This window comes from Aulonocara sp. 'chitande type north' Nkhata Bay, linkage group LG16 (genome assembly GCF_057382095.1).
Source record: "Aulonocara sp. 'chitande type north' Nkhata Bay isolate Kocher_YH1m ecotype deep benthic linkage group LG16, A_spYH_male_GT1.1, whole genome shotgun sequence".
In the NCBI taxonomy this organism is placed as follows: domain Eukaryota; kingdom Metazoa; phylum Chordata; class Actinopteri; order Cichliformes; family Cichlidae; genus Aulonocara; species Aulonocara sp. 'chitande type north' Nkhata Bay.
The window spans coordinates 7,847,868-7,869,959 of NC_141359.1; the positions used below are offsets into that span (position 1 = coordinate 7,847,868).

General features: G+C 41.3%; 1 protein-coding gene across 1 annotated transcript; it reads left to right on the top strand.

Moving 5' to 3' along the window:
* Nucleotides 1–1,482: 1,482 nt before the first annotated feature.
* On the top strand, nucleotides 1,483–22,091 carry ints6 (integrator complex subunit 6). Its single transcript, XM_086266120.1, has 18 exons — nucleotides 1,483–1,935; nucleotides 2,074–2,151; nucleotides 2,763–2,912; nucleotides 7,247–7,336; nucleotides 8,221–8,404; nucleotides 11,294–11,419; nucleotides 11,739–11,890; nucleotides 13,416–13,568; nucleotides 14,337–14,469; nucleotides 14,674–14,768; nucleotides 14,884–14,994; nucleotides 17,357–17,572; nucleotides 17,912–18,038; nucleotides 18,178–18,320; nucleotides 18,428–18,614; nucleotides 18,924–19,295; nucleotides 19,927–20,020; nucleotides 20,335–22,091. Exons 1-18 carry the CDS (start codon nucleotides 1,825–1,827, stop codon nucleotides 20,426–20,428), a joined length of 2,616 nt encoding a protein of 871 aa, XP_086122246.1. The 5' UTR covers nucleotides 1,483–1,824; the 3' UTR covers nucleotides 20,429–22,091.
* Nucleotide 22,092: the final 1 nt, after the last annotated feature.

Genomic DNA, 22,092 nt, shown 5'->3' on the forward strand with positions numbered 1-22,092 from the left:
ATTTTTAGTTACATAATCTTTGAGCAAATGAAAAAACACTGCAATAGTGGGATGACAAAAAGAAAGTTGAGTCAGTTAAACCTGCATCATAGTTGAGTGTTTTGATTGTTACATTTTAAACTTGAAAGTTAAGAGACCCAGAATTGCGAAAGAGGAAGAATGAATGAATGAATCTGTGGAAAGTTAATTAATCCGTCAAATAACAAAGTCAGAGAGGCCCAAACAGAACAGAAGTATCTCAGATTGGTGCTTAACCGGTTACTGTGCTGCTGTGCAAGCTACAATAAATAGCTGGTTTATAATGGCAATAAATGTTATTGCAGCTGCAACTACAGTTTATCACACCTTCCACAGTTTCGTCGTTAAGATCGCCAAACCACATTAAAGATTTTATTGTGAAAAACGTCAGTGACACACCGGAAGATAAATTGTGTGTGTGTGTGCGCGCGCGCGCGTGTTGCTTCACATCAAATAAGAAGCACACAGACGTTCCTCCGCTTTGCTATCGCAAGCCACCGGATGGTTTCGTCTTGTTTTTGCGGAAGTGATGATATTTTCCAGTCAACTACATTATGTAAATTGTATTGCACAATCGTGCGCGTGTGGCTGGGTGTCATGTAGCATTAAGAGTGAACTCTAATCTGTCAAAAGGCTTATGTGTAGCACGTTTGATGATATTCTCTGTGCAGTAACAGTTGAGGCATTATCTCACATAACTACAGATCAACAATAGCAACGCTAGAAGTGTGATTCTTATTAGCGACATCTCTCTTTGTGTTTGTTTGATTGTTTCTGTGTCTTTTTCTTTCCTTTTACCTGCAAGTATGTCGTTCTTTGGCTATGGAAAATAAAGACAAAGTACAGACATTTCAGAGCTGCAGGGTGTGTGAGTGCGTGTGCGCGCATGTCAATCCCAGCGACTATTCAGCTAAACCTGTTTTCCTTCAGAGAAAAGGGGAGTCTTTATTTGGTCATCACATGAAAACCGAGTGCCATAACACCCGCGAGTAGTTTCTGTTTGCCCTAGGTGCATTCCTTGGTTGATATTTTACAGTTGTTTTTATATGATAGTGCCTCCAGTTTATCTCTCTATAGTCTTGAAGGGTTGTCTTTCACACTAGCCCACGCCCGCGCATAGGATGAAGTAAATGTTGATTATGTAATCAGATCTAAGAGCAGACACATGCCTGTTCCTAAATAACAACACCTCAACAAACTGCGGTAAGGCTCCGATAAAAGAGCGCATCGCCACATATGCTGTATTCTTTATCACACAATGTATGTACAGAATATTTTCCTTGCATTCCTGCCTCTCGGGCAAGCAAGCATGCGCATGAGACAGTCTGCTTTGGCCTTATTTGGATATGGTAATGAGGAGCCTGAGACCGCCAATAAGAAGAGAGTGTATATACACGTGACACTGCAAGACCGCTTGGGAGGCGGGGTCAGGCGCGGAGCTTAGGTTAAAACCAGTGGACAAGACACAGCGCATTCAGTGTAGGGAGAAGCAGGGACTCACTGTGAGGGGGAACTTTGTTACTATGAAACTTAGGAATATTTACAAAATATTGTAAAAATTATCAAAATCCCTCGTGAATCCATAACCTGCCCCTAGGGTTTGAGGTTTTTAGTTTAGTTCGCCCGGAAAGGGCTTCTACACTCACTATTCTTACACTTTTTTGAAAGAATGTGTGAGACAGACAGTTAGCCAGCTAGCTAGCTAGCTGAGAGGTGATACAGGCGGCAGGAGAACAAAAGATTTTTTTCCGTTTTGGCCGGTTGTACTGACACCAAGTCCATGCAGAACGTGTCATTACCATCACAATGCCCGTTTTACTTTTTCTGATAGACACGTCCGCTTCAATGAACCAGCGCACCCATCTGGGCACTACCTATCTGGACATAGCAAAAGGCGCTGTTGAGACTTTTATGAAGGTACTGTAACCACGGGACACATTAATATTGAGAGATCCCGAGCGGGAATGCAGTTCAGTTCATCGTTTTGCTGTTGCAAGCTCGCCTGTCAAAGCTGATCTCTCGATAACCGTAAATAATTCTCTACTATTTCCACAGCTCAGAGGGAGAGATCCGGCGAGCCGAGGGGACCGGTATATGTTGGTAAATTTTGAAGATGTTCCGTTCGGGATAAAGGTAGAGTTTGTTTTCGGGTCATGTCCGGCTTTACATTGCGCAGATTGACTGTCCTTCCATCGCTGCACCACGTTGTGATCACTACATCAACTGTGTAGAGAAAAATCTTCAGGAGGAGCTTTCATACCCCTTTTAAAACATGGCCGACATTTTGTTTCAATGTGAGCAGCAAGGAACTCTGGGTGTTATTTATACAGCGAGGTGATATCTAGGAGGGAGGGAGAGTAGAGGAGGAGGAGAAGCGGGGATGACAGACTAGCCTACTTTACTTCTTTAGACCAAATTGCCACTTTAGTCACTGCACACATTGCGACTTTGCTACTTTGCGATTTTCTGATCTGGAGCCGAGCGCAGCAGCCTGGTAGAAACGGATCAACGTCCTGTGGCTGCAGTGCTGTCAAATTATTAGTCTGGGCAGATAGAGAGGAAGCGACCTATTTAGATATTTATTAGCTCAGACTCTCAATAAAACCAGTGAAGTTAACCACTAGTTTCCTTAGAAGTTGCCTGCTGGTCACAACAGTGGGGTAGTTATTTAGCTTTGTGCATGTTATTAACCAGCTGCTATGTTGTGTTTTGTTTGGGTTTGTTTTTTTTGTTTTTTTTTTAAGGCTGGATGGAAAGAGAGCCATGCCACATTCATGACAGAGTTGAGGAACCTCCAAGCAACTGGACTCACAACTATTGGCCAATCCTTGAGGAACGCTTTTGATTTACTCAATCTCAATAGATTAGTGACTGGGATAGACAACTATGGACAGGTATGTAGCAATGAAACAGGTGGAGAAGAAATCAGGCTCATAAAGTGCTAAATGCCCAAACAGACCCACTTCACCCACCCACCTACCCCCCCTCACCCCACCCCTTTCTGCTATCTCCCAGTCTTACAAGCATCAACCACTTTCATACTGTGGACCCACACATCCTCAGCCATACGACACAATCATGACAGCAAGTCCAAGCAGCAGGAGCAACGTAGCTTTCTTATTTTCTTTCTTCCCCCATCATTGATTAGTAACTTTAGTTTGTGTTACATATGTCACTGCTCTCATCAAGGACATGGAATTATTACACCTGTAAATGAGCTTTTAAGCAAGAAAATGCATTATGTTTTGAAACTCTAAGGATCTATTGCAGGCTCTGTCTGCACAAATATGCTCTGAAAGCTAGATGCTTTTTAAAAATATATATATATAGTTGTATATAAACTAGTGTAGGCTTGTGTCACTTCAGCTTTATGGCCAGTTTGTTAAAATGCACTGGATTATTATAAGAGGTGGTTCTAATATTTATATCTATTATTTAGTTCATAAATGGTCTGGCCACTCTGTGGTGTGTGTGCACGTAAACACAAAGCTAAACATAATTTTAATCAAGCTGGGAGTTATTTTAGAGCTTTGGAATAAGACTTTTGCAGTTTTAACCAGGTCAGTCTAAATTATGTAGTTTCAAGCCTGTCAGAGGACTTTTGTGCTTTTATGATGAATCACTGGGCAAGGTGGTAGAGCGGGTCATCTACCGATCGAAAGGTCGACGGATCAATCCCCGGCTCCTCCCGTCTATGTGTCAAAGTATCCTTCGGCAAGATCTTGAACCCTGTTGCCCCCGATGCATCCATCAGAGTGGGTGTGCGTGAATGTTTGGCGGAAGTGCTTAGCTGTAGATAAAAGCACTGTATGAATGTGCGTGTGTTTCTGATTGGGTGATTGACAGATGTAGTGAAAAGTATTTTGAGTGCTCAAAAGTGAGGCGACAGGCGCTATATAGCAGTACCAGTACCACGGATCTGTACCATGATGAACATACTCTTGTGTTTTTATCTTTTGGTTAATGTGAATGCTCACTGATGCTGAGGTTGAAGACTGTCGCCCTTTTCTTTGTTTCGCTCAAGTCTGCTTCAAAAATGGGGATCCATCTAACAAGACCACAAATGTGAGGATATTGAAAAAAGCTCCTGGATACACGCTGACGGAAAAATGTGGTTTACTTTAAAATTATCGATGTTATTCCAGTTGTATTGTGCAGCTTAGAAAGATTTCCATACTGCAGCTTTACGACACAGTGGGCCTGATTTACAGCTGTAAGCTATTCACATAAAACTCATTCAGACTCAGTATTGCTAAGAAATATTCTCCAAGCCCACAAAGTCTGGAGCTAGTACAGCGTGATGCTGGCCAAGTTCCCTCTTCAATTTAAATCCAGTATTAGTAGCTAAACGTAGATTTGCATGATAAAGTTTCAGACCACCACTCTTATGCCAGCTCACTGACTCATGTGTAACAGATGTTCAGATCTGCCTTTAGCTGTGCAGGGTTGGACAAAGTGACCAGAGAAACTTGACTTTGGTTTAGTCTCATTAGAAAAAGAAAAGCTGAAGCCAACAGAAAGCATATTGCTTGCTATTCAGCATCTCACCTTCTTGAGATTTTCTCATCTCCTGGCCAGCGTTGAAACTGAAATGCAATTTTTTTTTTTTGCATATGAAACAAAGTGGTCATTATTAATGTAAGCTGTGAAGTCTAGCCCATACCCAGTTAGAGTGGTAGGTGAATCTGCACGCTTGTGGTTGATACAGAATCTGGACATCTGTTTTCCTGTGCGGAGGTAAGTGGGGGAGTATGGGAGCAGTAATGAATGTTTAATTAGGCATTTCCTGAGTAATAAACAGAAGATCCCTACCAGCCCAGGTAATGCATACATGCAGCATGCATAATGCATGTCAGACACTCTTTGGTCGTTTGAAAAAAAAAAAAAAAATACCAGCGACACCGTCAGACTGTCCGATTTTGAACACACAAGCCAAGGTCGAGGTTACTGCGTCCCGCGCTGTCACTGCTGACCTCTAATTACAGGTTGATTTGACAGTGGCTATAATTTAATGACTAGTTCTCCCTCTTCTGCCTATTTCCAGCAGGAGGCTTGGCAATTACTAGTATGGAGTGCATGTATGTAGTTTATATATGCTTAGTATGTCCTTTACAAAAGTGGAGTTATTGTGAACATGGGCTGTAATTTAAAATGTGAGCCCAACACAAGTGTTTGGTACTCCTAGAGGATATTTTAACGTAACAAATGTGTGTGGGCAGGAAATGCTGGTAACACTAAAAGCTAGAGGAATCAATGAACTTGAGTCAAAATCTAAAAACCTTTCAGTACGTCATCTAACTGATTACACAAGTGTAGTGGTGCTTAATAACTCCCGTAAGCTGTTTCTGCTGTCTTCTGTTTAGTTACATTTCCTTTTAAGTGAGGGTTTACCATTTAACCAGAGAAGCGTTTCAAGGGAACTAGGAAGAGGGCACTTCCGCATGAAAACACATCTAAAATGACCGTGTGTGTGTGCGCTTTTCTTCTGTTTTCTTATTTAAAGGGCCCTTTGTATCATAAGTCAGTGCTCCATGTCGTCCAGCGGGTGGAGCCCTGGGGGGTTAACGGGGGGAGATGGGGGAGTTAATATTGCCCTGGAGTGCCTCAGTCTACAGTAACAAAGAGCGCTCCAGGTTGCCAGGCATCTGAAACGACTCTCCCCTGGGAGATGAAGAAGGGTATGGAGGTAGAGGGGGGAGACGGCCGGCGGGTAATCCTGACACTGATCAGTTTCATTAAGAGCAATGAAAGAGCAGAAGAAAGGATGAACGTGAAGAAATGATATGGCCAGTGTTGTTTGGTGGTAAGTTAGAGTGTCAGCTGGAGTGATGGCCGGCGCTTTAATGGATCTCCATTATCATGGCATTGTGGAAAGCACATCACAGTAGCGGTAGCTGACTGCATAGACGGGTCTTAAACATGATGAATTACCTATTATTTCTCCATTTACTAATGTAATATCTCATTATCATCATTAACCAGTTATAAGAAATGCCCACTGTGTTTTCTTCTCTTTGAAAGCACAAAGAGATGTCTTCAGATGACTTGTTTTTATCTTTCAAATTACCCAAAATATATAGATACTGTCTTGTCTTTTACATGAAAAGCAGCTGGGCACATTTTGAGAAGTTGTCAAAACGCTTTATTCTTACACCGGCTCCCCTGATAGGCTGTCGTCATGTGTCATCTATTTTTAGTAGTCGCATTTGGCTTTATTTAAGCACGAGTAAAAGCTCCGGCAGCTGATATGACATGGATAAATTCATCGCTTGACTGGCAAGTTAGCCCGATCATCAAGTCAGCATGCCAACTAAGTGCTCGATATCATGAAGGAATTTTTGAGGGGGGGTTGCCAGGTTGTCATGGATACCTGCAGCACAGTGGGGTCTTGGTCGTATCCTGCTCTGTTTACTTTGGGCCGATTATGTGACTGGACAGATGCATCATTCAGCAGAAAGCGCAGCCTACAGGTAGAGCCCAAACAGTGTGGCTCCACGTCCATTAATAATGGCTCTGCTGTCAGAACAGGAGGCCCTTATGGAGTCACTGTGACTCTGCAGTGAAGTCCGGTTTGCTGGCAGCACTTGTCAGTCTTTGTTGAGGGTTTTTTTGTTTTCTTTTTACGCTATTACCTCACCTAGTGGCTCTGTGGAGATCCCACAAGGCTGATGCACAGTGATAAATGCAGTGCTGCTCCAGTTTAATTTCATCAGAGTGGAGCGCTGATGTCATGAAATATCATGGGGTCCAGCAGGAAAGAGGTTTCGTGTAGCTCCTCGGATAATGAGCTCTGCTGTTGTGGAGTATAGAGTGAACATATACTGCAGACACTAAATACTGAACTCTTACTCTGTTTGTTTTCCCTTTGAGTCAAGGTTTTCTATTTCACACGCTTCTTAAATATGTCCCGTGTAATTTATCTGCTGTTTGTAATGATGCATTCACGGTGCTTATTTATGCGTCGGATCGCAGAAGGCCATAAAGCCACACTTGCTAAATACAGGTATTAATGGTGATCACGTCTTTTGTAAGCACAGTTTTAACAGATGTGAGAACAGCCCCCCTATTTTTGTGTCTTGTTTTTTATAGCTTGTTTGTGTCTTTCTCATTTCTTTGTGCAGGGTGACCCTAAGTTGCCTCTGGGAGTCTGAATGCTGAATTAATTCGGCATGGTTTCGTTTTTCATTTAGTCTTCAATATGTCCTATTTTTTTCTTTTCTTTTTTTAGGGAAGGAATCCTTTTTTCCTTGAACCTGCCATCATCATCGCAATTACAGACGGCAACAAGTTGACCAGCAGCGGCGGTGTCCAAGATGAGGTCAGCCTGCATCTCCAATCAGGAGAGCGTTCTGTTTGTTTGGGTGATACTTTAGGAGTCTAACCGCACCACGTCAAACTTTACCAAACCCTCGTCCTTTGACTGTGATTAAGATGGCTAAAGTTTAAACCACAGAAGCTCTACTGTGAAGTGCTTTATCATATTGTCCACTCACATAATAACAAAGCTACTTTTCATGCTTAGAAGTGTTATCAGTAGCTTTGTTATTATTGTCTTAGAAACAGAGAAGTTTGATGTACTTACTTATTGATTAATCATTTGGTCCTAAAACATCAAGGAAGACAACTTCCCCAGCTGACACATTCAGCAGAAAAAAACCCAAAAACCTTAATTTATTCTCATCAAAATCTAAAAATACCAATGAAGAGTCTCATTTGAGTCCAAAACCAGTAATATTTTTGGCATTTTTATTGAATTTATTAAAACAGCTACTTTTTAATCATTGATTGCACTTCCTGTTTTGACTGATTAAACACTCTTGAAAATGTAGAAAATAAAGAAAAATCATTGCTCAGTATGAAAATGCACTATTTTTTTTTCTTTACAAATGCAGTAAACAGTCATGTTTTCAACCTATGCAAACAAAAATTATATAGGCAGTTACTTTTAAATTCCTTTAGCCCAAATTATGACAAAGGGTATAACTGCAAGGTTAGAAGTGCGAGCTGAGCCCTCCGTGCCACTTTAATACCCTGTAAATGAAGGCACTTTATCAATACCGCCATAAAAGTGTTGTTCATTTATTGCCCAAGTTTCCCCACAGTAACCTAAAACAAACGGCGATATTAGAGAGAACAGCAACACAGTAAATCTGTTCTAACGCAGGTCTGTCATCTCATCCTGTGATCTGTTTCATTGTCCAGCTACATCTACCTCTGACCACGCCGCTGCCGGGCAGCGAGCTGACGAAGGAGCCGTTTCGCTGGGACCAGCGTCTGTTTGCTTTGGTGCTACGTATCTCCGGCAACGCTTCGGTGGAGCCCGAGCCCCTCGGCGGCGTCCCGTCTGACGATTCTCCAATCACCCCCATGTGTGAGGTCACTGGAGGTAGGCGGACTGATACGAGCTGCTGGTTGTTGTGTACTTACAGATCAGCTCTGACAGGCATTTCTCAGCTTTTAAGTACACTCGGTTTGCCTTTTGTAGCTCTGGAGTTTATGTACTGATTCATATGCTTTATATGCCGAAGTTTCAAAGATGATTTAAGAGCATTTAAAGACAGGACAGGTTTTATGGAAGAGCTGCACCATGGGTAATGCAGTCTGAAGTGCTTGTCGGGTACTTCACTTTAAGTTGGTGATGTTAAGGAGTTGTTGTTGTTTTTTTTTTTTAAATTATTATTATTGTATCACGCATGGAAACATAACCAGCATACAAGGAATTACGCAATTAAACAAAATAACATAAGCCAGGTAGAGTAGGCTGTAGACATACATTTTAAATGACAGCATGAACAGCCTAAGATTAAGAAAACCATTTTACTGCTTCAGTTTAGTCTACAGAAGTAAAAGCTCCTTATTCTGAGTGAAAAATAAACAGATCAGATGTTTTCCTCTTGGAAGTGTCAGAAGCTTAAATTTTAAAGCAGAGCCCACTTCAACAGGGGACAGCCCTGAGCGGTGTCTAGGCACTGTCTTGCTCAATATTCAGAGTTGTGTTTTAACAGCCCAATGCAGCTACACTGTGCTCTTATTTTAACCCCTGCTGGAGCTATTGTGGAAGGGTTAAGTGCTTTGTTTAAGTGTACTTGGGTAGTAATTGCTGATTAAGGTTAGAATGACTAGATTTTCCCACCTGGTCCATAATCGGACTGCCTTTGTCCTGCCTAAGTCCTGTCAAGAGACTTTCTAGCCAGCGATTTTTATCTGTAATCCCTCCATCTCCAGCCAAAGTCCGGCTGCCAGAACATTCACTTATAGAAGCAGACTTTTATCCCCTCTGTCTCCATTCCTCACGTAGCTTTGTTTTGGAAGCAGCTGGCAGGAGGAACGAACTAGAATGATGCTGATGGCAGGTTAAGATTAACCCATGCACACATATAGAGAACAGAGGACTCCAAAGCTGCGTGTCGCAGCCGGTGGCGCTGAATGCAGAACATGACACAGGTCCATTGTCAGCGGCAGTCTACAGTACATGCTGCCTGTCCATTACTGCTGATGGCAGACCTGACACAAAGCCACAGCCTATTGAAATGAGCGAGTGAATGGGTGCACAACAAGGTCACTCGAGGTGAAGTTGAATGACAGGAAGGCTAAGTTAGACTAGTCAGTTGTAGCTTTGAAAGATGGTTTTTCTGACTTTTTTAATTTTACACATGCGATTGATGGCGTGACAAAAACAGCAAAGAGAGATTTTGACCTTTCAGAGTCACATTTCATGCAAATGCACTATTTGCATGTAGTGTAAATGGCTGATATGGCTGCACAAAGATGAGCAATATGTAAAGAAGAGAGCTCTTGAAATTGCACTGCACCAGTAGCAAAGCACTTCATAAACAGTGTAATGTAGTGATCCTTCTTAACCCCTTTTATTCTTGTTCATTTGATTTCTCTGACATTGAGGTGCATTATATAAACACCAAACTGCTGCTGCTGCAGTTTTTGTTCTTTAAACACAAGTTTTAGTGGGAACTTTTAATCCTCTGTGTCTCTATCTGTAAGTTTCGGAGACAAAGATTAAGTCTAGTCCTAGAATGAGTGAAGAATTCGATGAAGCTCTTCATTGGAAAAAGGTCTGAGAAATCTCAGCTCAAGTTATTTATAATTTTTGGTTAATTGTGCTACAGTCACACCAGAGAAATCAGTTACTGGAGACTCCGGCATGACTAAAATTATTGCATGCAATGAACTTGAGATTGTGTCTGAAATGGTTGCTGCTAAGACGAGGTGTACGAACACTTCAAAGAGACTTTGGTGTGTCAACGTAGAGATAAAATGTAATAAGATGGAGTCGGTCTGCTATGAGTTTGTGACTCAATGGGTTGAAGTTAAAAAAAAAAAAAAAAAAAAGACACACTGCAGACAAGTTGCGTTCATTGTTGCAGACTGACTCGGGTTGATGCAGTCTGTCTGCATCTATATTATTTCCAAACCTTTGTCAATCTCTCTGAGATTAATTGCAGTCAGCCCGAGTCGGAGCGCAATTGTTTGGAGACAAGTTGCATCCCACTAAGTAACCTGTGCGATCACCATGTGTTTGAAAGTCATCACCCAGAGACTGAGGGTGGTGCACGTTCGACCTCTGGACGAGTTGGTCGCCAAATGCAAACATTTCAATGAGATGACCCAGCAAGTAGCAATTTCTTTTTCCCCCTAGTTTCGGTTAGATTGTTTTCCTATTTTTACCCTGGCACCAATCAACAGAATTATCAGACTTCTGTATTTTCCCTCTTCTGACTCACAATTTTTTATGGCTCATTTAGTCTGCAATTCAGTCTTAACCCTGTTCCAGCAGCAGCATGCAACTTTTAGCAGACAAGCTCTAATAGACCCACTGTACACTGTCTGACCTGCACCAAACAAAGCAAAGAAGACACAATTAGAAACTAGCTTACGAAAAATGTGGAACATTTAAAGCCAGATGTTATTTCTTAATTTGGTTTCTAGTATCTGCTCTAAAAAGTACAACAAATTATTATTAATTAGGAGGGGAAAAAATCACATTATAATGTCAGGATCTAAGTGGGAGGGTCTAAATAGACAGCTTTTTGCTAGGAAATTGACAAAATGTGAAAGCATGGTGAAAATGCATCCCGTGTTGTTTCTGCTGCTCCCAGTTGGCCCACAAATTCTATTAATTAAGCTTTTAAACGGCTAAACCAAAAAACATTTGAAATGATCCACAGTCAACCAAGGAAAAACGTTTAATTTTAGCAACACCATTGACTCGCTCGTGTTTTGGGATATTTATACTTACAGACGTGTGTCTTCGTTACAGGTCGTTCTTACAGTGTGTTCTCCCAGCGTATGTTGAATCAGTGTCTGGAGTCTTTGGTGCAGAAAATCCAGAGTGGAGTAGTGATAAACTTTGAGAAGACGGGACCTGACCCTCCTCCGCTAGAAGGTAAGACACACCTCTGTTTGTTTGCTTTTGGGTTTTCTCAAGTTGAATTGTCTTTTATTATAAAAGGAGCTTTTTGACATGTGCTGTGCTGCATGCGTTTGATTAGTAGAGGAGCTCTTTGCTCTCTCCCACTTGGTGTTTGTTTTAATCCATTCTGAGCTTTTCTTTCCTGTTTTTTCATAAACATCTGGTGGGTGTCACTGTTTAAACTCCTGCTTTCATATTTAACTGCTGACACACTTGTCTGATGCATTTTGTTTCATGCTGCATTTCATAAACCCCTTGTTTTTTGTTTTGCTTTGCTTATATTCCTGCACAGACACTCCAGCTGAAGTGGTGAAGTCTGGTCCGCAGCCTTGGCACTGCTGTCACAAGCTGATCTACGTACGACCTAACCCTAAAACTGGTGTTCCCATCGGGCACTGGCCCATCCCCGAAGCCTTCTGGCCAGACCAGAACTCCCCCACATTGGTAAGAAAGTTGCAGAAGAACCGACAGAAATATGAGATAAGAAACCGGTATCTGTCAATTTATGCAATACATAATCTGTGTTACTGCAGCAGATTAATGAAATGACAACCTAGCTTAGTAAAATAAATATAATGTCACAGAACAAAAGAGCCCAAAAAGGTAAAAATAATATTAAAGAAGAGACTTTAAAGCCCTATAGTTCCTTTCTTGTATTTATATATTGGACAGTTTTACTCTTGACAGCAGAATACACTTATAATTCTATAAAACTTAACAAAGATGTACTTTATTCCTAATTATTTTTTAATAATATAAGTGTTAATAGCCAAAAAGTGACCATATTTACAAGACTGGTATAGTGTTATTAGCTACGGCTAGCATGCTTGCTTAGCATGTTGGCCTTAGTGGTGTGCTAACCAGTGTCTGGCTAGTTTTATGGCTAATTTGTGCTAAGTAACAGACTAATAAGTTTTCAACATTTCACTCTCTCAGGAAGTACAAACTTCCTGATTAATAAAATACTTCCTTTAAAAATGCTCTTAAGGTCTCCACCAGCAGAAAACATCACCCAGAGGTTCAGTTCATTGACTTATATTAGCTGAGGTGAGGCCTAGCAAACAAGCAAGTACAAGAAGACAAAACTCTGTAATTTTGTTATGAAGGGGATAAATGGCTACAGGGTTTGTTTGTTCTTTTTGTTTTTTTGTTTTAATTTTGTATCAGGCTTTTGTAGATGTCATAATTTAATTGCTAACACTGGTTATTTTAGTGGGAGTCAGTGGGGACTGACGCTCTTTTAGAAGCAGCCTGCAGTGATACAAAGTAGCCGTATGCTCGATTATGAATCTTAAAATAGAAAAAATGTGAGAACAATAAAAAGAAAGGCACTTACTAAGTTTATTTTTTCATGTTTATTAAAAGGAAAAACAAATCCATTATAGCTGTAATGTGCCTTCAGTGGCCATTAGACGATAACTCCTCCACAGGAGTTACAGGATTCAGCCCCACACATTGTCACTTTCATTAAACAACTTTTCTTCTTCCTGTTTGTTTAACAAGAATAATCAGTCACACTAATGTAACAGTGCCACACTCTTATTAACTTTAACCATTTATTCCATAGCAAACAATGACTAACTCGTGATAACACAGGGGTGACGTCAAACCGGCTGCAGTGATGTCACAGCTACACGAATGTGCAACAGCCCAAGCACAGATGAGCTGTAATCAAAATTAAACAAACAAAGAAGTACTCATTATGATAGATCATGCATTGCATGTTAGCTATCATTCATAAGCTTTTCCTCTGCTCACACATATACTCTACACTTTCAGTAGAAATAGAAGCAGCAGCCAGACGTGATTCTTTTTTCCTGAACTGTATTCAGACGGTCAACTTTGCGCATTGCTTAAACTTAGCTTAGATTAACAACACCTACTGGTGTTATTAGGCGCCAGCAGGTGTTGTTGATCTTCTTTAATATTTACCATAACATTGTGTATCTCTTTCTGTGTACCTTCCCAGCCTCCCCGCTCAGCCCACCCCCACGTCCGTTTCTCCTGCGTGGATGCTGAACCCATGGTGATAGACAAGGTACCCTTTGATAAGTATGAGCTGGAGCCGTCGCCCCTCACACAGTACATTTTGGAGAGGAAATCACCGCACACCTGCTGGCAGGTACAGCACCATCACAGAAACCACAGAAAATAACAGCTGTTGAGAAGAAAGTTTGGCATTAAAGCAGAAATCTGTGTTTTTAATCTTTACAGCCAGGTAGACAAAGAGGATTTTAATCTCTCACACATGGAACGTGTTACATGCATCCTAACAGCAATGTGATAAGTACTTGATTAGATGTTCAGACATATTGAGACATTGATGTGTGGTTTCAGGTTTTCAGTGTACCAAAAAAATAAATAAGGGTGGCAGCAAATGAAGCGATGATTCGATAGCCCGTCGGCATGCACAGACTGAGCTTTAGCACATGTGATTAGATCGAAACATCTAGTCTCTGCTGGTACCCGCACACCAAGCTTTACCTGGTTTGTGGCAGGAACCTGAAAGTAAAGGTTGTCTCTGTATTCATCACTCGTATATTGATTTTGGTGTTTTTTCCCCATGTTTGGCATGAGTCATCATCAGAGATGAGGTGGCAGACTTTCAGAATGACTTTTATATCAGCAATTACAAGAATCACGCAGTGAAAATATTTTCCTGACACTGACCAGATGCAGCGTTATGATATTGTAGGGCTAATAGTAAGTGGTAAGCAAGGAAGTGAAATTTACTTCTGTAGGATATTTAAAACCAAAGTGGCTTTACACTAAAATAAAATGAAACCTAAAAACAACTCGGACAGCATCAGCTGGTTCTGTTTTTGTTTGCTGATTGAAAAGTTCAAATGTCACAACTCACTTCCTGATTTTTCTCTTTCTGTTTTTTCAGGTGTTTGTATGTAACAGTGCCAAGTACAGCGATCTGGGGCAGCCGTTTGGTTACCTGAAGGCCAGCACAGCTCTAAATTGCGTCAACTTGTTTGTAATGCCCTACAACTACCCCGTACTTCTTCCGCTTCTGGGTAAGACCTGTGCAGCCACCTCATTTTTACTCTCGCTGTAGGTGTTGATGGAGAGTCTTTGTTTTGGGCTTTAGAAAATTTAAACGATCTGCTGCAATAGCAAAACAAATGACTTTTTTTTTTTTTAAATTCAGTTTTCTTAATAAAACATGTTCCTAATTATTGAATTTCTTTGTGTGATCTGTGTTTGATTGTTTTCCACAGATGACTTGATTAAAGTGCACAAGTTCAAGCCTACCATTAAATGGCGACAGTCCTTTGAGAACTACCTGAAGACGATGCCTCCGTATTATATTGGGGTCAGTGGCCTTATTATCACTCTTCAACTTTTCATTAATGGCTTTTTTTGTGGTTGTTGTTGTTAATGTACGAAGCTGTGCCTGCACTGTTCTTACTGCTGTGTTATTCTCACAGTCGCTAAGAAAGGCTTTAAGAATCATGGGAGCACCGAACCTGCTAGCTGACAACCTGGAGTATGGTCTGAGCTACAGCGTGGTTTCCTACCTGAAAAAGCTCAGTCAGCAGGTTAGTTGTTAATATTAAATCTACTCCACAAAGCTGTGCTTGTTGCAGTGTCTGTCAGTTGTCAAGCCCTTCTGTTTTCACTAAAGTCCACACTGATGGATTTTTATAGTGTAATTTGTAGTTTTGGATTATTTTGGGTTTTTTTTCTAGTTTTCTTAATTAAAAAAATAAGAAAAGAAAAAAAGATAAACACCAGTTTAGTTCAAATGTTTTATCTCAGTTTGATTAGTATTTTAATATCTTAATTTTGGTTTAGAAAAGTAACTTTCAAAGAAACCTGGTTTTATCATGACATTTTTATACTCACTGGTCGCTTTGTTAGGGATATCTGTTCAGTAAGGGATATATCTAATCAGCCAATCACATGGGAGTACCTCAGTGCATTTAGGCTTGTAGACGTGGTCAAGGCAACCACTCATTATTATCAGCGTGTGCAGAAGAGCATCTCTGAACGCACAGCACGTCATACTTTGAATCAGATGGGCTACAGCAGCAGACGTCTGATCTTGATGTCTCTCCTGTGGCTAAGAACAGGAAACTGAAGCTGCAGCTCACATGCACTCACCAAAACTGGACAATAGAAGATTAGGAAAAGGTTTCTTGGTCTAATGAGTCTCTATTTCTGTTGCGACAGTCACTGATGGTAGAGTCAGAATTTGACATAATCAGCGTGAAAGCATGGATCCATCCTGCCTTGTGTCAGTGGTTCAGGCTTCTGGTTGTGGAGTGATGCCTGATTTGGACTTCTTCAGGGAGTCTTTGTAGAGCCTACAACAGAACTTACATAAGTGGCTGATGTCATTGCCGACATTTATGCTCGTGTGTCCCGGCAGTCTCCCTCCAGGAATTTGCTGAGATTATAGTCCTTATATTAATGCTTTGATTATTAATCCTTACATTGAGATGACGATTGTTGTGAAAACTCAGCTAAAAACTGCACAGGAGGAGTCGACTGCGCCAAGCAGCCCAGTCATAATAGTTGTGGGTCACGTCGACCTGGCATGTTGTTATGTTTTTCATGAGGTTACGCTCTAGATCATAAATCCTCTGTAATGGTGTAGGAGATATTTTCTTGGCTCCCTTTGAGCCCGTATTACCAACTGAGCATCGTTTAAACACCACAGCCTACAGGAGTGTTGTTGCTGACCATGTCCATCCCTCCTCCTGACAACACACAACCTCACAAAGCTCAAAACATCTCAAACTGGGATCTTGAGCATGAGTTCACTGTAATGGCCTATTTGCATTGTCCTAATTTTCTTTAGCATTGATTAAAAAGTTAAAGGAAAAAAAGAACAAATGGCTTTAAATAGAAAATCGATATCCACGTCAGTCAAATCATCTTCTTTCATTCATTCACTTATTTTTACTGAGTGCTTTAAATTGCACTCAAAAGACATTAGATTAGATTAGATAGAACTTTATTAATCCTTCGGGTGGGTTCCTCTGGGAAATTCGATTTCCAAAAAAGCACAGCAACGACCGAAGTTACAGAGTTACAGAATATTATTTTTATATATATATATATATATATATATATATATATATATATATATATATATATATATATATATATATATATATATATATATATATATATATATATATATATATATATATATATATATATATATATATATATATATATATATATATACACAGATACAATATAAATAAAATATACGAAGGGGATAAATAGGAATAAAAATACAAGTGAATTGCACATTTCAAGTATTGAGTCTATTGCATGACAGGCATTTGCAGAGAACGTCTGTTAGCACAGTTATACTTGATGAATAGATGAACTGAAAATGCTCCACTAGATTTAGACTTTGCATCAATACACTGTCAACTGAAACAAAGTCTCTTGGCTGAGTGGGGGGCAGCTTGTGTACGAGTCCACGGGCTGATAAATCATTTTGTGCTTTGTGCTGCTTTTCTCTCTGTGTTCAATTCTCTGTCAGCGGCTACATTTTATGACGAAAGAACAAAAATGTTTATTGTGTTGGAAAGTGTCACAGCGATACCATCACATCCTTAATTTCTAACTTACTGTTATTTTAATGGTTATTTGGTATTAGGCACCAGCTGTTTTTGTTGTTGTTGTTTTTTTAATGCAAATATGTTTTATGCTATTACAGCTGTCTTTCCTTGTGTCAGTCGTTCTTTGTACAGCAGGATAAACACTTATAAAGCAGCTTATAGCTTTGCACAGCTGCATTGTAATGCATTTTAAATCTTCTCTTCAGTTTTACGTGTTGCTTATTAAGTTCCTGCATTTCCTTTTTTCCTGCTACAATATTCAAGACACCAAATAGGAAGGCATTTCTGACCAGAAAACCTAATTTCCTCATATTTTCAGACAAAAATCGAGTATGACCGTCTGATCGCTTTGATTGGGAAAAAGCAGCCACCGGAGCCTGGCCTCAAGGTGCGATGGCGAGGCGGAAGTATATCTCTAGCCCAGCGTCGGGACTTCATCCAGCAGCTACAGAATCTCACAGGAGAGGCCCCAGCCCTGCCCATGGAGCTTAACCCCAAAGAGTTTCAAGGCTTTCATCTGGCACTGCTCAACAAGGTAGGGTTGGATTATTATCTGCATTTCTTCAACATGATCACATTCATCATCGGGAGCTGTTCTGACATGATTACACGCATGAGCATTGGTTTTTACTGTTGAGCGACTGTTTAGATTCAGTTGGCGAGGAGTTCCTTTTTGAAATCTCACTCTGTGCTCAGATTCTTCAGGCTTCTCCCCAGCTGCCCTCCTGAGGCTTATAGCATTGCTGTGTTTTTATGTAGTTGGTTTGAGCACTTGAGGGCTATTGAAAAATGGTCCACGCTCTCAGAATGCATCTGTATATCCACTCTCCGGTGTCGAAACTACAGCGGTGTTTCTGTCTGCTGTCATCCTCAGAGCCTGAAGCCTCAGAGTTTTAGGAATCCGTACGACATCCCCCGCAGCCACCTGCTCGACCAGCTCAGCCGAATGAGGAGAAACCTTCTCAACACCAGCGTCTGCACTGTCAGAGGCCACGACTCCGGTACCCCGCTGTGCAAATCATTTTCCCCACTTATTTGGCTGTGATTATGCTACGTTGTGAACATAATTTCAGCGTAAGAAGCAGGTTAGATGTATTGCTGTTCTTTCCATTTTTGACAAAGCATCTGTTTCCCTTCCAGACCAGCTCCACAGCGTGCCAATCGCCCAAATGGGAAACTACCAAGACTTCCTTAAAGCTGCTCCCCAGCCTCTTCGAGACGCAGACCCCGAACAGCCCAAACGGTTGCACACATTCGGCAACCCCTTCAAACTAGACAAGAAGGCAAGTCTCTTTTTTACTCTTCTCGTTTTCTTATTGGTTACATTGACAAATGTAAATTAACCACTGAAAAACACTCCGATGTACCATTTTCCTCACTTTCTTTACAGGGCATGATGATCGACGAGGCAGACGAGTTTGTGACCGGCCCTCAGAACAAGGGCAAGAGACCTGGCGACAGCAACAACGTGCCGGGCGGAGGTCCAAAGAGACGCCGGTGCATGTCACCTCTGCTGCGATTGGGTAGAGCCTACACCCCTCCAGTGTCCCCGTCTGCGAGCCCTCGACACTCAGCAGGTACGATCTAAGAGACAGTCGCACATCTTTTCTACTAATACTGTAATTCTTAATAATGACTGATGGCATGCTTCTAGTGCCGAGTGTATAACCAAGTGTACTGGCCTAATAATGATTCAGTGATTATGGTATCTTAAGAAAAAAGCACTTTTTTTTCATAAATTTAGAGAAATTGGTCAACAGAGGGTAGATTTAACACACAGAATATAAAACTCAAGGCAGGAAAAATGTGGGGTTATGGCACGACCCGTCCTACGCAGCCGATCTGGATTACAGTGAATGTTTTTGGTTTTTTCCACCTTTCTGTAGACATGGACGTTAACGACGGTGCACCAGAAGCAGACCTGATCATCAACCACGTGGATCAGAACCACTACGGCTCAGACCGGAACTCTGACTCGGAGGTGGACCGTCCCTCGAGTCCCACCGACCTTCAGGAGAACCACACTGCTGCGGATCCTCAGGCGATGCGGCACAGGGATGAGGACGAGAACGGGCAGACCCATCCAAGCGAGCTGCCACTGGGCAGCGAGGGAGGAGCGGAGATGGTGCTGATGGACGACCAGGTGCAGCACTACATTACGCCTTCAGCTCTGAAGAAGCACATTCACACCGAGACGACGAAGGTCAACAATGAGCTCAGGTCGCTCATCACCAAGGAGATCAGAAAACCTGGCAGACGTATGTATCCAAACCTGGTCTATAGGCAGGGAGGACAAAATAATAGAAACGGAGAGCAGCTACCACTAACTTTAAAGAGCTTTTTTTTCTCATATGTAACCATGGTAGCATCTAAAAGTCACAAGTGTGATTGAATCATCACCTAAACAGAGATTCGAAGCTTCAGCTTTTATTGCAGGGCTGCTAAATTGAAGATGCTGCTTTGTATTTCATTCTTCCTCGTTACATCTTTGTCTTGTTTTTGTTCCAGAAGAAACCACATAAATGTGGTTTTTCATGGCACTTAAGCTTTGGTTTGTCCAGAAGCAAAGCTGTTTTTCTTAAAAACAAAGCTAGGAAAAACAGCAGGTATCTGTGTGTAAATTTAAAGAAGCAAACTTTTTTTTTTTTTTCTTTCTTTATCTCCTCTGTTGATTTGACCGTACACGTCAAACTAACATTGGACGTCACTCTGGACTTTGAAAACGTGCTGTGGAATGTTTTTTTTTTTTTCTAGTTTCCTTTATGAGTGAGAACGTCTTTTATCTTGTTTATTATTAACATTCAGCTGTACACATACAAAGATTTGATTCAGTGGATGTGCTCTCCTTGAATCGACTGAACCTCGTTCGCTTTGCTTTTTCTGTTTCAGACTACGAGAAGATTTTCCTCCTCTTGAAACAGATCCAGGGCACTCTCGACACCCGGCTCATCTTCCTCCAAAACATAATCAAAGAGGCAGCCAGGTACAAAGTTCAGCCCTCCTCCTCTGATGTCAGAGCGTTATTACCTCTCCCCTAATTCTTTTTTCTTTTTTTTACTTAAAATGAGCTGCAAACAGAAAAAGGGGACTGTCTTTCTTTATAAGCTCTCTTAAAGTAAAGAGCAGCTGTATCCTAGCACCAGGAGTCTGCATTTAAAACATCTGCAGTTTCACGAACCGAACAAAATGCAAAGAAACAAAAACGTATCATAATTTTCTGCTCATGATCTCCTTTGCTACAGAGTTGTTTTTAAAAGGCAAATGTTAACACGTGTCATTGCTTCTTCTTCTGCAAAGGTTCAAGAAGCGCGTTCTCATCGAACAGCTGGAAAACTTCCTCGAAGAGATCCACAACAGAGCCACTAACATGAACCACGTGGACACGTTCTAACGCGAACTCATTCCCAAACTGAACTTACTGGTAACCAAACCGGGCAACCCTCCACATCCCCCTCAAACCACCACTCCTACTGTACCAGGGGCCCCTGCAGAGATGAGACAAGGCGGCATCCAGCTCCCAAACCATCGCTTCTTCACTGGACTCCTTCATTCATTTAATGAGCATTATGCTTGTGTTGTTTGCACAGTAATCCTCAAAGACAGTACTGACCCTGAGTAATGCAGATGCATTTTTCAGACTTGCAAAAAAAAAAAAAAGATGAGCGAGGAAGCACATATCGCTGCAGGTGAAGTGTGAAGGTGAAGGCCTATGCAATGACGTGTTTGTCCTGTGGACAGTTTGTACGGGAAGGTTCTCTGAACCCGTCCTCAGATGTTGCCCTTTAATTATTCAGCTCCCCTCATCAGATTTTTCTTTTCTTTTAACAAATGTGAGTGGTTATCTCTCAGACAGGGGTGCTGAAATAAACAAGGGCATTTCTGGAGAGGGTCAGATGACAGCCTGTGTGTGGATGTAATGTCACGTGACAGTGTGATTGGACTGATAATGAAGGGTATATCGGCACGTGTGGTTGTATTTTCAGACAACTCAGGGTCAAATGGGATCCAGGGGAGATGCTCATGAGAGACTTTGCTCAAAGTCACGATTCAACTTTATTTTATTTTCCCCCCCATGGTGTTATTTCTGATTTGTGGAGGATAAGAGTCCGGCCGTTCACTTCGCAATTGTTAAAATTGACCTTCTGCTTTCCACCAGATGGACTGCTGAACAATTGGGCTTGAAACATTGAATCTAATAACGTGTAGTCTTCCTGGCAGACTGATGCTATATCAGTAGTAGCTTAACTTTTGGACTAAACCACCAGTTCCTGTTCCCTTTGCGGGGCGGGGGAGGGGGGCGGCGGCGAAGAAAACAGATCCACAACGATCGTTGCATCTGGAGACAGTCAACTTTAAAAAAACAAAACTGTCTTTTTCAAAGTAAAGTCGGGAAAAACAAAAAGCTCAGGAACTGACACATTAATGCATCACAATCAGCAATAACATCGGAGCCCTCCTCCCTGCCCTTTCACTTTTAGCCTGAAACAGCTGATATGCAACACAAACGTCTTGTCTGGTGGAGTGTAGATGAACCGAGGTGTCGGATGCCAGCCTGTCCCAGCGTGCTGGCTGCTGCCAAATAACTTAACCCAGCCCCTAAACTCCTTTTTCCGCCATGAATCTCAAAGCAACTTCTTACCACTTAAAAGCAAATGCACTTGTGTACATTTGAGAATCTTTATTTATGTAATTTAAAATGAAAAAAAAACAGCCTTTAAACTTTTTTTTTTTTTTTTAGGTCAGGCTTGTTTAATGTTCTCCAATTTACACAAATAATGTCTAGAGGTCAGGAGTTGATTTCAGACTCAGAGGGCAGCCCTCTTCCGCTCCCTCCCTCCTTGGACAGGGACCAAAATCTGCCATACTTGTCTTTGTTTGTGAAGAGGCCGCTACCAAAAGAGTATTTTGAATACACTGTAAAGATGTAAATAACCCTAGAGTACTATTTAAAGAGAATGTTCAGTGGGAAAAAAAATGGCCTTTTTGTAAGTATTTCCATGAATAAAGCTTCTATTTTACACTGTGAAGGGCCATGTAAATAAAGTGTTCTGTAAA

What these genes read in the sequence shown, in the direction of transcription:
- ints6 (XM_086266120.1), top strand. Translation starts at nt 1,825, where the DNA reads ATGCCCGTTTTACTTTTTCTGATAGACACGTCCGCTTCAATGAACCAG. An exon ending in TGCCTCCGTATTATATTGGG is followed by an intron (nt 14,769 to 14,883) that starts GTCAGTGGCCTT and finishes TTATTCTCACAG; the next exon opens with TCGCTAAGAAAGGCTTTAAG. An exon ending in TGTCAGAGGCCACGACTCCG is followed by an intron (nt 18,039 to 18,177) that starts GTACCCCGCTGT and finishes TTTCCCTTCCAG; the next exon opens with ACCAGCTCCACAGCGTGCCA.